Raw genomic sequence first — 14129 nt, 5'->3', positions numbered from 1 at the left:
CGTGCTGGTTATCTGCTGTGAGGCCATCGCCAGCATTAGCAAACGGCACGTTATGGAAAGGAGGGGGAAACAGTGTACGATGGGGCCTTTCCTTGTGGATAAGGAAAGAAAAAACTGCTCCTTTTCGAACACTGACCAGACTCTTCCAGCCCAATAGGCATGAGTTAGTAATTATGGAATGTCCTCCGAGTAGCTGCATGCCCCATGAGGAGTCCGCTGGCCAAGTGCTTCCTCTCCTCTTCCCTCAGTGGAACGTCGCGTGTGTGGGGCCACGCGGCCGCCTCTGCAGAGCAAGAAGGGGCCCAGCTCCACGGCTGCCATGTGGATCAGCCATTGGGTCCTGAGACGTAGGGCCAAGCAGAACATGCTGACTATCTTGCATTTCCTTGTCACCCACCTTCCATTTTTGTACCTTTTTATGTCCCTTCTAAAGAGGAGACATCGATGGTGAAAGTTCCCTTGAATCCTGCTGTCACCGTCCTGAAGCCATCCAGAGCAAACGGCCATCCAGTTGTTGGTGCTCACTTGACCTCCTTGGCTCTCCCTGGCAAGGCTGAGAGTGTGGTTTCCTTCACCAGTCAGTGCAGCTATAGCAGCACCCTGGTCCACGTTGGCGACAAGAAGCTGCAGCCTGAGTCAGGTGGGTTTGCCTCTGCTGCGGTCCCCGTCTCGAAGCTAAGAGGGATGTCCATTCGACAGTTCCCTCGACTGTCTGAATGTACTGCATGACTTTAGTTAATGTGAGCAGCATTTTTATTCCATTTAAAAACAAATGATGGAAAACAGGCCAATGCGAGGGCTTTGGTTTCCCCCAGAAGAGTCCCCAGGACAATTCCAGGTTGGGTCCCATTCCACTAACTGACTGTCGCTACCATTCTGTTGGGTGATAGATCTTAAAATCACTGTCTCTGGGGTCCTGAATCACCAGCAAAGATTAAACTGTGCTCGGTGTGATGGATAATAAGGTAAATGCATTTGAAGAAGATTTTTCCACCACCAAGTTTAAAACAGACCAGAGTCTTCCAGCTCATCAAGGTTTTGCTCTGATTTAGCATTTACCGAGTCATTTAAAAAGTCAAAGGTGTGAGCATAAATGTCCTTATCTGCCATGGGCCTCATGAGCCAACGTCCCAGGAAAGAATGACAGAATGGCCTAGCTCCCTGTGGCGTCATGCCATTGGCACTTGAGCCCTGTGTTTCTTTCCCTGTTCTCCCAGAGATGATAGAAGACCCCACGAGTGGCCTGGAGTCCCTGGACAGTGCAGCTGCCCCATCCTCTCACTGCGACTCCAGCCCAGAGAAGGGGCCCCCCAAGAAGGTGGGTCTTACCAAAGAGGTGCTCGCGGTCCACACGCAGAAGGAAGAGCAGAGCTTCCTGCACAGATTTAAAGAAACAAGAAGACTCAGCACATTTCAGTCTCGCTGCCACTCTTATCTACAGGAGAGATCCAAGGGACGCCCCGGGGAGCGCGGTGAGTGCCAGACCTCCAGGGGCGTTCAAAGGAAAGGCTGTTTCATCTGCCTTTCCCACTGTTTACCTCCCTTCTCCCTCTGCCAAAGAACAGTGGCCTGCAACAAAGACTGAAAACCAGGGAGACATCCAAGAGGCCAGCACTGTCTTTTCCACCAAGTCTTTTCTTCTCCAAGCTAGACATCCTCTGTTTTGTCCCTGGTCCTCATCTGGCATGGCCTTGAGGCCCTCTACCCCTTGGGGGTGGGGGGCAGTCCTCCAGCTGCCCCTGGGCTCTGGTGCCCACAGGGGAGCCCAGGGTGCTTAGAGGGGATCTGTCCAGGATAGAGAGATGTCACCTTCTTAGGCTTGAGAATTCTGCCCATTTTAACACAGCCCACGGTTGCACTAGTGGTTTTGGCCACTGTATCACACTGCAGACTCACAGTGAGCTTGTAGCCCACTGCACCCCTTAGATCTTTTTCAGACAAACTGCTCTCCAGTTCTGCCTCCTTCCCTCATCCTAGACTTCTAAAGTCAATTTCTCCAATATACATATGAGACTTTACACGTATTTCTATTGAACTTCATCTCGTTGGATTTAGCCCAGTTTTCTACCCCTGCTGCCCCTCATTGGATAAAACTGCTTGTGCCTTTGCCTGAGTCATTGGTGAAACGTAAAACATCCCAGTCCCAAGCAGTGCTCTCCTAGTTCCAAAACGTGTGATTACTGGTCCTCGAGCCCACCTCCCCTCATCTTTCCCATTAGAATCCTGGGAGAGAAGGTGTTGGACACTTTTCTGAGATCGTGGAGGTCTGTCCACGTGGTGGCAGCAACAGCGCCCCATGCCTCCGCTTCTAGGTCATTGGCTCAGCCACTCCTGTGGGTGCCTGAAGGTAGCCATGCCCTCTTCTCACTGGCCTGTGGGCTGCACACTTCATCTTCTCCCCTTGTTTGACAATTGAGGTGTTTTCCCTTCTCCAGCTCCAGAGGACAGACCTCTCCTCATATCCATCATCTTCCCAATGTCCCATCTGTCGGTGCTCTCAGCTAAGGGGGAGGGCTTGCACCAGGTATTTAAGGGACAGTCCCAAGGGCCAAGGGGAAGGTTCGCCTCTGAAGGCCCCAGGAAAGGGAGCAAGGAGCTGGGTCTGCCTTTCCTGGAGTGGGCTCTATGTCCCTTCAGCTCTGTACACACTCGGGTGTTGGAGGCAGAAGGTGATTCCCTCCCATCCTGCTGCCCCTGCCCCCAGCAGTGAATTGGCTGGTGGACTGTGTGTGTGTGTGTGTGTGTGTGTGTGTGTGTGTGCGTTATTGTCCCATGTTAGTTAAGAGTCCAGCCTGTCCTCTAATGCTCTGTGTCCGTGTCTCTGGTCCTTTTCCTGAGTAACTCAAATCCTGTTCCTTTGCTGGGCAGGTTCTGTGGTGTGCTGGAATGAAGGTGGCCCCCAGGGCTCCCTTCTCACCCTCTTACCTTCTCCTTCAGATCAGTGGCCACTTACAGAAACCCTTGACTTGATGTACAAGTTGAAAGCTGTTCACAGACTCCTGCCCGCACCAACTGCCCCCAAAGGCTGGGAAGCCTCCAAGTCTGGTGCCTCTTGTACCAGCCTCCTACTGACTCTCAAAGGGCTGAGTGGGAGGGACTCATTATGCAAGGTGGGTCACTAAAAAATCTAATTCAGGTCATTTTTGCATTATTTTAGTTGTTCGAGGACTAAGAAATAGTATTTCTGGAATGGATTCATCTTGGAAAAAAAATGGAAAGAACCGAAAGCAGAAGTCCAAGCGAATTAAGCCGCATGAGTCATCGGATAGCACGGCTTCGGGCACAAACATCCCTCCTCGGTCTCCACTGGTCGGCCTGAATTCTACGGCGTGGTCACCGTCAGATACTTCCCAGGCCAGCTGTGCACCAGCCTCATTTCCTGGGGTGGTACCCACATACTCTTTGCCTGTTTTTCCATCACCAGGAATTGTCCCAACCTCCGGAGATGTATCATCAGCTTCTCGGGCCTCCCAGGCTCATGGGAATGATTCGGGGACCTCCCAGCATTACATTTCCCTGCAGCCGCCAGCATTCACCACCCCCCTGACTCCAGTCATGGCCGTCGTGTTACCCAATTACACATTCCCTCCAGTGAACCCTGCTGGGCACCCGCCATTCTACCCTGGCCAAAGCAGCTGTCCCCAGCATCCCGCGTGCTCTTCCCAGATGGTGTTTGCAGCCCAACCCGACTTCCCTGTTCAGGCTTCCTTCTCATCTCAGACATTCTGCCCAGCCCAGTCCTTTAATTACCAGCAGGGTGAAAGGGAAAGGCCTCCTGCCCCCGGAGGCCCCGAGGGGCCATCGAGATCCACAACACCCCAGTCAACGGGAAGGCAGGACCAGGCATCACCACCACTGTTCCAGTCACGATGTAGTTCCCCCTTACAGCTTAATCTGCTTCAACTAGAGGAAACCCCCAAGGCCGTGGAAAGCACAATGGCGGCTGTTTCTGCATCGCTGGCAGGACGCGGCCTGCCGAGCAAGGGATCAAATAATAAAGCAGTGGAGCTTGACGATGGCAAAAGGCCGGCTCCTCATGGGGTAAGCAATGAGTCTGTGTCCGCCACAGAGCTGGGAGCAGGTCTGCAGGGCAGCGTCTCCAGGAGCTTTTCAACCAGACCCAAACTTCCTGAGCAGTGGCCTGTCCACTCCGCTTTTAGCAGCTCTTTACAAACCCGTCAGTGAGGTCAGAGATAAAGCTTGGAAATAAACCCTGTTTTTGGATTTCATTCCGGCAAATTAGAATATTCTAAGCATTTAAAGCTTTTGTTGAGTCCCACGTGCTAGGCACATGCTGGCCACTAGGGACACAAAGATTGTAGGCTTCCCTCGAGGAGTTTATGTTCCATAGACACAGAGAAGTCAATACAGAATAAGTACAAATGAAATCAGGTCTGTACTGACTTGACTTCTTTCTGCTTGGTCTTAGGAAATAGTGCCAAGGAGCTGCCTCCAGCTTGAGGCCTTTACCATTTCTGAGGAAGGGGGATGGTGCTGAGGAGGTAAATGAAATGTGGCTGTTTCCCTTCACATAAACAATCTTCTTCTCTCTTTCCCAAGATTGACTCGCCAATGGATGCCCACAACAGTGATGCCCTTTCCATGTCCAGTGACTTCCTTGAGATTTTGCTGGCAGAGGATGGAGGCTCCGCCACTGGGTCGGCCTCCTCTGGGAGCGGCGTATCGGCTGCCTCCGAGTCTCTGGGGTCTGGATCTCTTGGCTGTGGCACGTCCAGAACTGGCACCGGTGAGTCGTGCTGACTTTGAGATGCTATCATTTTATAAAGGCACAGAATCTGTCAGAGCTGCCCTTATTTCAGCCGTCGTCTGTTCTCTGTCCAGCTTCGCGCTCTCTGCTGGTCTGGTTTTAACCCTACTCCAGCTAGCAATTCTTAGGGTTTTTTGAGATGGATCTATTTTGTTTTGACACAACACTTGCTTCCTGCTTAACAACCCCAGCAAACCTTGTGCTAAAAACCAGGGGAGTAAAGGCAGTGCATGCAGTGATTAAGGTGAGCAACACTTAGGGCTTTCTTCCCTTGTGGTTTTCCATTTCTTAATGGAAAGGAAAAAAGGGTCTGCTTAGCACACTCTGAGATCCAGCCTAACCCGCCATCTCTGCCTCCATGCCTTTGCACTGACCATGCTTCCGGCTGCTCCCTTCTCCCCTCTCCTCACAGCTTGGGCCTGGTAGCTCACACCTGGCATCCCTTCCAGGGGGTAGGCAGAGGCTGGCAGGGATCTCAAGTTCAGGAATACTGAGCAGCAGCAGGGTGAAGGCTGACCAGGCCACACCAACACGCTGAGCCCCTGGGGATGGGGACCAGGTCAGAACTTGAGGGCTGATCAGCAGCAGTATTGGGCCTGTGAGTGGCCACTGGGTGAGATGGAGAAGCCTAGGCTTTAAAAGACATAGGAAGAGGAAGAGGAGGAGGAGGAGGAGGAAGAGCAGGAGAAGGACCACCTTGTGCACTCAGCCTTTCCCAATCCCCCTCTTTCCCCACCTTGGGTTGAGGTGCCCTCCACCTAGTCCTCAACAGGCTTCTGTCTGTATATGCCATGGATGCCCTTTAGAATGTGCAGCTCCTGGAGGGCAGGGCCTGGTTCAGGGTTGTCTTTGCATTGCCTTGGCACCCAGAGGTGCCTAATAAATGCTCGCTGCCCAATGGAGCCTCCCTTGAGGTGCCATCCCTCCTCCTCCTGTGCCCACACTAGTGCTGGCACCTGGCAGGGCAAACAGTTCAGGGCAGCCGAGGAGCCCTGGGGAGATAGCAGGGAAGTCCTCATGGGACTGAGTGTGTTCTTGGGCTCACCTACAAGGTGGGCTAGGGACAAGGGGCTAGAGGGGAGGCTTGTTCGTGGCGGCCATTTTGTTGCCTTCAGAATCCTTAGAAAATAGCAGCAAAATGCAGAGGGAAGCGGGGAGGGGGATCGAGAGTTATCCTGTAGAAATCTTACCTTTGGATCATCCAGGTAATTGAAGAACTGAAGACAAACAAAAGTCATCTCCACTACTTCAGGCGTTGCTCCAAACAGCTGCCTTTTCGCTTCCTTTTTCCTTCTCCCGTCCTAAGAGATGTGGAGCACGGGCACCCAGACACACTGGGTTTTGTGACATGTGGTTTTCTCTGGTTCTGCAGGCAGCAGCGAGACAAGCCACACGAGCAAATACTTTGGAAGCGTCGACTCCTCAGAGAACAGTCATCGGGTCAAAGTCAATGCTGGCCTCCCTGGCAGTGAGCACTTCCTCAAGTGCGTCCTGCAGGACCCCGTCTGGCTGCTGATGGCAAACACCGACACTGACGTCATGATGACCTATCAGCTGCCTTCCCGGTGAGCATTGGGCCATTAGTTTAGGGCTTCAGTAGGTGGAGCAGTAAGTGTCCAGAGAGCCAGCCACAAAGCTGGGAAGAGCAGGCCCCAGCTTCTGCCTCTGACACGCGGCTGGCTGAGCGACCCTGGGTGCGCCCCACCCTCAAGATTGGAAGGTGTCAACCCACGGCTGCACCGGAGGACCTGGACACTTCCTGTCCACATGAAGTCACAGACTCCCTACACCAATATCCAGACTCTTAGAATTAAGCCGTCTTTCAGAAAGATGAACCAGATTCCAACCATGTTTGGTTTTCCCTGCAAGTTTTAGCCCTAACCTTACTCAGCTCCCTCTATGCCTCCCATGAGTTCTTGCAGGGGCCTCCTCATAGGCCTTCCTGCCTTGAGGCTCTCCCCAGCCAGCTTGTCCTCCATTCCGCTACCAGAGAGATCCTCCCTCCCCAGCCTGGCTCCAGCCTCCCTTTCCAGCTTCAGCATCTCCCCTGGTCTTCTCACCATTCTTTCCATAGGCCCCTCGATGCCCATCTCTAGCTGTGCTACCTCGACTCTGCCTTTTAGACTCCCTGACCCCTCAGGTTCTCCTTCTGCATCAGACCCTTCCTGTCCCTTCTGCCCACCTTCTCTCTGTTTTGTGTGCACACTTCTGAATGGTCTCCCTCATGGGGTGCCACTCCCTTGGTCGGCTGGTGCTGTTGTGTTAGAACATTTGCTTTGGCCTGTGCTCCCAGAGAGCTTTGCATAAATGGTCAGCCCATGGCCTCCTCCCAAGCAGTGACTCTGTGAGGTGGGCAGCGCACTTCCCCAGGGTCACTTTCAAGTGCTTGACCTCAAGTCCAGTGTTATCTTTGCAGGATTCCAAACCCTTTGTCCCAAACTTAGAGAGAGGAATGGTGAGTGACCAGAAAATTGGGCCTCACCCTTTTTGTCTCCTTTCCTTGTCCTTAAAGGAATGAGCTTCATCTTGTTGAGAAACAAGGGATGTGGAGAGGGGGAGGGGCCAGGAGCTGAGCTATGGCAGGGACAGTGTCTGCCGGTTGGTTAGTCAGTCAGTCTGTCTGTGCAGGAGTTTGGGTCAGAGGTGATCTCTGTGTGCTGGGCTTGAGCCTCCAACGGAAACTGAGTCCAGAGCTGAGTTTCCTGGGCGGGCTGGGAGCCTGAGGAGGGGAGGGTCCCGGCCCAGAACTGTGTTTGTAAATGTGCACGTGACAGATGTGGCCTTACCAAGGGAACCCCCTCTGGAAATACAGCAGTCACCATTTTTTTAAAAAGCAAGTTCTTGGACCCCATGGTTGAGAGCTCTTGCTACAGAAAAACACTGTGGGATTTGATACTTTTCAAGGGGAGAATAATGTCATTTGTCTGCTAGGAAATGAAAAGCTCCCCAGACTCTCCTTCCCCATCCCTTCTCAGTGAGCTTTTATTGGTTTATTTATAATTTATTATTTATTAAAGACAAAACTGAAAGTCGCCACTCTCCCGCTTGTCATGATCTTCCGGGTGGATCGTTGGGGAGACCTTGGATGTCTTGGGAAGCTGGAGGAAGGCACGTCTAAACTGACCATGCCCCAGACAACAACGGGCCTGGAGGGGAGGGCCAGGCAGGGCTGTGGTGACTGAGTTGTGTCTAAATCTTTTGTTAAGAAATCCTGAAGCTGTTTTGAAGGAGGATCGGGAGAAGCTGAAGCTGATGCAGAAATTCCAGCCCAGGTTTACAGACGAGCAGAAGCGAGAGCTGCACGCAGTCCATGCGTGGATGCCCAGGGGGGGCCTGCCCAGAGCACTCGACCTGGGGGTGAGTGGGCCGCGTCCAGCCTCTCCTCGGCTGTGGGGGCCGCCGCAGAGCGGCCCGAGACATCTAGCTGCAGGACCATCTCAGTCTGTCTCTGTTTCGTCATCTTAATGGGGATGAGAGCCTGCCTCCCAGGGTTGTTGTGGGGCTCAAAGGGGGCACGATTTGTAAAGCACTTTGCGCCAGCATGGTGCTTGGCACATGGTGGTTGTTTTGTCATGTTCAGTTGTGTCCAACTCTCCATGACCCCATTTGGGGTTTTCTTGGCAGAGAGACTGGAGCTTTGCCATTTCCTGCTCTAACTCACTTGACAGATGAGGAAACTGAGGCAGACAGGGTTCAGTGGCTTACCCAGGGCACACAGTAGGCACTATGTAAATGCTGGTTACTCTTGCCCCATGGTGTAAGTGCCTGCCTTGTTGGAGCTCACCCATGGTGAGGTGGGGGGAGGGTCAGCAGAGCATGATGACTGAAGGAAGGCTCAAAGGGTGGGGACACAGGAACCTTTTGTGGCTCCTGACCAGACCACAAAGGAGGGGAGATTTTACTGGATGGGGAGTATGTATCGAGTGATGATGGGCCAGTCACCAAAGTGGGACCAAAGTGGGCTGGTCCTGGGGACGACCTGCCATCCTCCTGGGGGGCTGGCAAGGTCTGCAGCCAGAGACACAGGGAGGAGCTCTCTGGGAAGCCTTGAATGCCAAATAAAGACTGAGACAACAGGAAGCCGCTAGAAATTTTTCCCTTATTTCTGTCCTCTCTTTTTTGGTCTGGCTCTGTGTCATGTCTGGCATGGAGGGACCTCCTCAGTGGAAGGTCCCTCCTCTGATGCAGGCAAGTGGCTCCTTTGTGACTTCCAGCCTTAGAGAGCTGCTGAGGCCCTCAGGCCACTCACCCAGGATCACACTGCTAGTGTGTGTCAGGAGCAGGATTGGAACCCAGGTTTCCCTGATCCCAAGCCCAGGTCTTTATTCACTGCATCCTCTGTAGATGGAGCCATGGGGTGGCCAGGGCCTTCCTCTCTGCCTCCAGCCCAAGCTGGGCCCTGCACCAAGCACAAGCACCCGGAGGGCTTGAGATGCCATCTTTCCTCAGCCCCACACGTTCCACAGCTGTCCTGTGACAGCAAGCACCGGAGCCCACATTTGACTTTAGGTAGCATTTTCTCCTGTCCCTTTTCATATCCAGTGCAAGGAAAATGAGGGACTGGGCTAATTAAGAAAATCACAGTCTAAGAAAGGCCCATCACAGTCCTCCAGTCACCCCTAGACCTCAGCAGGAATCCCCCCCGCCCCATCCCTGACAAGAGGCATCCAGCCTCCTCTTAAATACCTCCAGTGATGGGGAGCTCATCACCTTATGGGGTAATCCCAGCTGTTAGGAGCCACAGCTTTGCTCTAGACAACTTCCCCTGTTGCTCCTGGCCCCCAGGGGCCATGCAGGACATGTGTCTGATTCCTCTTCCAGGTGACATTGGGAATCTAGGCTCTTCTCCATGAAGGTCCTTTGATGTCCCTCAAAGGATTCACCCCATTTGTCCAGCCTGACTTTGTGTGGCATTTTTTCCAGGCCCTTTATGATCCTGGTCACTTCTCTGGACATGCTCCAGTGTGTCTGTGTCCTTCCTAAAGTGGGGCCCACAGAACCACATGAGGTCAGAGCAGGCAGAGGACAAATGCAGGGCTGAGTCCCAGGCCCTGAGAACCCATCTTACAAGACGGGGGATAAGACTCACCCAGAAAATAACAAGGTTCAGAAGACAGGACTTTACCCAGGCCTGGCCAGACTGTGGCACTGGACCAGGCCAGACAGAGCCTCTCTCCAGCTGCCTTGATTCTCAGGCCCTCAAAGGTGGACTCTGCCCCCTGTTCCTGCCCTGAGTGCACCTCCCTCAGGACTGGGCCCTCAGCAGGGGCCAGGAAAGGCCAGCTGGCCCATTTAGTGTCCCTGGTGCCGGGAGATCTTTGTGTCCAGTGCTGGCCTTTGCTTCTGCTAGGCCTGGCTCAGGCAACCCAGTCATCTGCCTTTCCTCTTCCTACTGTGTGCATGTGCGTGTCTGTGTATATGTGCATATGTGTGTGTGTGTGTGTGTGTGTGTGTGTGTGTGTGTGTACATAAGACAGTTACATCCAGCCTCGTGTTGGAGACACTTGTGTCTGTTCAGGGGGGCTCTCTGAGGGCAGAGCCTGGGTCTTTGAAGCCTTCCACACATTGTGATCATACATTTGTGGGGTGTGCAGTCTTTCCTTTTGCAAAGCCATTTACAGTGGGTCAGGGCCGGGGTGGGTAGGGTGAAGCCCAGAGTCCCCAGGACTACACTCAATCTGGGCTAATGAGGTCAGACTGTCTCCTACTGCACTGACAAGAAGTTAGAGCCAGATGAAGTATGGGGCCAGGGTGGGTGCTGCAACCCCTCCAGGGCAAAGCCAAGGTCAGAATGTGGAGGGAGAAGGCCAGGAGCCCAGCTAGACCAATGACTGAGCCGGTGCAGCATGTGCAGGTCTGGCCTAGATTCAAGGGCCCAGGGTGAATCCTGCGGGTCTGGACCAGGAGCTCCGGGAGACACGTGGCCTCTGAGGTACCGTGTGACCTTTCCTGGGCTGACACCCACATGAACTTAGTGAATATCCATCCATCTGCTCACCGGCCCTGTCCCCTTCCTTTCCTTTCCAGATGTGCCCTGACTGTGAGGACAGCCAGAGAGAGCGTGTCGATGAGCCGTATGACGAGGATCTTCCAGCGATGGAACTCAGCGAAATGATGGAAATCCAGGGTGAGAAGGGTGTCGAGCCTGCACCCCGAGGGACCAAAGAGGAGACCTAGCCCAACGTCAGCACCCCCGGGCACCTGCTGGCCAGCGGGCTACGGTTGAAGGTGCTTGAGAGACTGTTAAGACAGCTTGAAACTTGGTTCGAGTGAAATAACCTATTCATGTCAACTTTTTTGTTTTAGAAAAAAGGACATTTGTCTGAAGGAATCAAGGTAAAAACTGGTGAGATTAACCGTGCTGTCTGCAGTCTAAGGGAAGGGAGGGCCTTCAGGTTTTCCATCTTTAATCCAGCAGATGTACAGTAGCTGCAGAGTGAGTGGCACTGCTCCCACGGGCTCATCTCACACAGCCGTCTTTTCCCAGTTGAATGTGTAACCCCTGTATCCGGGGTGAGTTTCTGGGGACTGCCCTCTTTCCCTGTTTGTGATGATGATTTGACATCCCTCAGAGGACATGTTGAAGACCCAGTGGGAGGTCATTCAAAGCTTGCTATGTAAAAATTATTAAGTTGTTAATATTCAAGAAGATTGTTACGGGCTGTCAAAACGTCCAGCCCCCAGTTCTGTCTTCTTTATTTATTGAGCTTCTTTCTATCTAAACTACAATTTAGTCATAGTAAAAAAAAAAAAAAGGTTTTAAAAAATAAGGAAGCCAGGCCTCTCCTCATCTTTCTGACAGCTTAATAGAGGACCTGGGAGTGGCCAGGGGTGAGGTGGCAGCTCTGGGCTCTGCTCCTGCTAGAGAAAGCATTGTGATAGAAAAAAAAGATGAGATTTTGTGATGAGTCTGGTGAGATGCTTATTCATGCTTTTAGTGAAAGTGATGGTGTATGATATATTACATGAGAAAAAGTCACAAGTGGCCTCACCCTGCCATGAACACATGTGGAATTATTCTTGATCCAGCTCTGGCAGGGTCAACAGTTATGGTGGGATACAGGAGGCAGAGGAAGGACCCTGCAGCCAGGGACAGGCTCTTTATGCTGACTGGTGTCCCCCATCCCGATTCCCCAATATCAGTTGTTGGTGGCGGTGGTGTCGCTGCTCTATCACTTTGCTTCAAGAGTGTGGTTGTCATACTTCAGCCTCTCGTTCTTGTCAGTCAGCCATTCTCTTCATGTACTTGGCCCTGCAGAACCTGCTGACATCGAGAATTAATCACTGAAATACTGTGGAACCAAAATTCTCCAGACAATACTATCGGCCTGTGTTTGGTGGGAAATTGTCATTGATAAAACGGTTCATTAAGAAATGAACTTTAATTTGGACTCTGGTGCGGAGAAATAGATGAGGAAGGAGTTTCGGGTTGTTTTTCTCCTCAATGGCCTTTAATTTAAAAAAAAGCCCAACTACCTTCATGATTATAGAGTTGTTTTGTTTTTTTTAAATCTCATATTGAAGGTCATCTTTATAGTAAATTCACTTTAGTCTTAAAAAAAACCCATAAGCTGCCGGATCAGACGTAGAAAACTGTGGTTCTAAATGAATCTAAGAAATATTCCCATCTTTTCATGCCTGAGGCAGGGCTTGCCTTGGGATTTCAGCAGCTTTCGGGGTCTCCCTCTCAAGTTGGATGTCAGATAGTGCTCCAAGACTACACCGTGCACATGCACATGCGCAGGCGCGCACACACACACACACACACACACACATGTGCACACATACATACACAATGCATGCACACATGCAATACATGCGCACACACACACACACACAATGCATGCACACATGCAGTACATGCACACACAAACATACACGCACACACACACACATGCACGTGTGCTTTCCAGAGGGTTTCCCCAACCTCACTGTTAGGGGTTTGTTTCTCATCTGTGTTTTTGTATCATTTTCTCCAGACAGTGAATGTTTTTGCCTATCTGCTTTAACAAAGTCTTCAGGTCATTTTGTGGCTGTCTTTCCACAGTGTCAATAACTAAGCCTGGCCTCTTTTTCTGTGAAGTGGACAGACAGCCAGATGTACGCGCAGACCCGGCTGTCGGGAAATGTCCGCCACCGTTTGAAAGCTGAGCCTTTGTTTGAGGTTTCTAAGTGTGTGTTGGTCATTATTTAAACTCCGTGTGATGCCTTGTTTCGGAGTCTTCGTGGACAAGCAGCTTGTTCACCCACAAGGATTCTGAGTTCACTGTTCGTGGCTACTTTTTATGACTTTTTTGCCTTTTAGAAAATTGGCTAAATAAAATAAATATATTTTTGTTTGTCTCATTTTCTTGGGTCTGTGACACCACGTCCACCACAGAGCAGCCCAGAAAGGAACAAATTAAATGGACAACCACGCAGGAGCTAGAATTGAGGATAAAAAAAAAACCATTATTCCCATGCAAACAGGATTGGGAATGTTCTTAAAGGTAACTCTTAGTTTTAAAAAATCCCCTGGCACCGGCCCCGTAGGAAAGCCTGGGAAAGCAGCAGTTTGGAACTTCTCATACAGCTCTTTCACCCGGTCATTTAGCCACACCCAATAAGAGGTGTCTTGTCATCCTCGAGGGAAAGATGGCGTGGCAAGGTGGATTGGGAACCAGTTTGATGGTGAGTACCCCCAGGCTCTCTGCCTGGCCCTGTGCTGAATGAGCATTCAGTCATTTGGATAAAGGCCCCAGGGGCGCCAGGCTGGGCAGCAAAGCTAACGAGCTAGATGCCAGTCAGAATTCCAAAAAGATTTTGGGGCTGCATTGGCCAAGATGGAATTCAGTGGAGATGAGGAATCAGGGACCCAACCTCAACCCTAAGCCTGGGGAGCTGGGGCTGCTTAACAGTTCGTCTGGGAAAAGAGCCTGGGGTACTAGTGGCCTGCACATACTGCAATACGGAAAGCAGGGTGATTGGAGACTAGATTATTAGGAGGAGGCTGTGCTGATTCTAGGAATAAAGAGGAGACAGTCCCTGCATATTCTGTCCTCAGTACACCACATCCCCGGAATATTATTGTCAATGCATTTTAGAAAGGATTTTGAGAAGCTAAAGAGGAAGGCAGCGATAATGATGAGAGAGGAAGGGCCTGAGAATCAGCTGAAGGAACTGGGGGTGCTTGGGCTGCAGGAGGGAAGGCTTCAAGTACCTCAAAGGCTGTCCTGGAAAGGAAAGATTAGATCTTGTTGGGCTTGGCCTCAGGGCGTGAGCTCCAGGTAGGACTGGGATGGGCTTCCAGGAGGGGCCTGGAGGTGGACTGGGTGCCTCTCATCCAAGGGCCAGCTCAGCTCACAAAGGCCCATCCCTGGGG

General features: G+C 51.8%; 1 protein-coding gene across 1 annotated transcript in view; it reads left to right on the top strand.

Moving 5' to 3' along the window:
* Window positions 1-11441, top strand: part of PER2 (period circadian regulator 2) — a 48754-nt gene extending 37313 nt beyond the window's left edge. The window contains exons 17-23 of the mRNA XM_036769033.1: window positions 434-640; window positions 1218-1472; window positions 3158-4041; window positions 4561-4747; window positions 6141-6333; window positions 7975-8125; window positions 10796-11441. Of these exons, the coding sequence (XP_036624928.1) occupies window positions 434-640; window positions 1218-1472; window positions 3158-4041; window positions 4561-4747; window positions 6141-6333; window positions 7975-8125; window positions 10796-10945 (2027 nt within the window). The 3' untranslated portion in view covers window positions 10946-11441. The remainder of the gene's footprint in view (window positions 1-433; window positions 641-1217; window positions 1473-3157; window positions 4042-4560; window positions 4748-6140; window positions 6334-7974; window positions 8126-10795) is intronic.
* The last annotated feature ends 2688 nt before the right edge of the window (window positions 11442-14129 follow it).

The sequence above is a fragment of the Trichosurus vulpecula genome, chromosome 7 (genome assembly GCF_011100635.1).
Source record: "Trichosurus vulpecula isolate mTriVul1 chromosome 7, mTriVul1.pri, whole genome shotgun sequence".
Taxonomy (NCBI): Eukaryota; Metazoa; Chordata; class Mammalia; order Diprotodontia; family Phalangeridae; genus Trichosurus; species Trichosurus vulpecula.
Note: the sequence above shows the minus strand (reverse complement) of the source record. Positions and strands in the feature narration are given on the sequence as shown.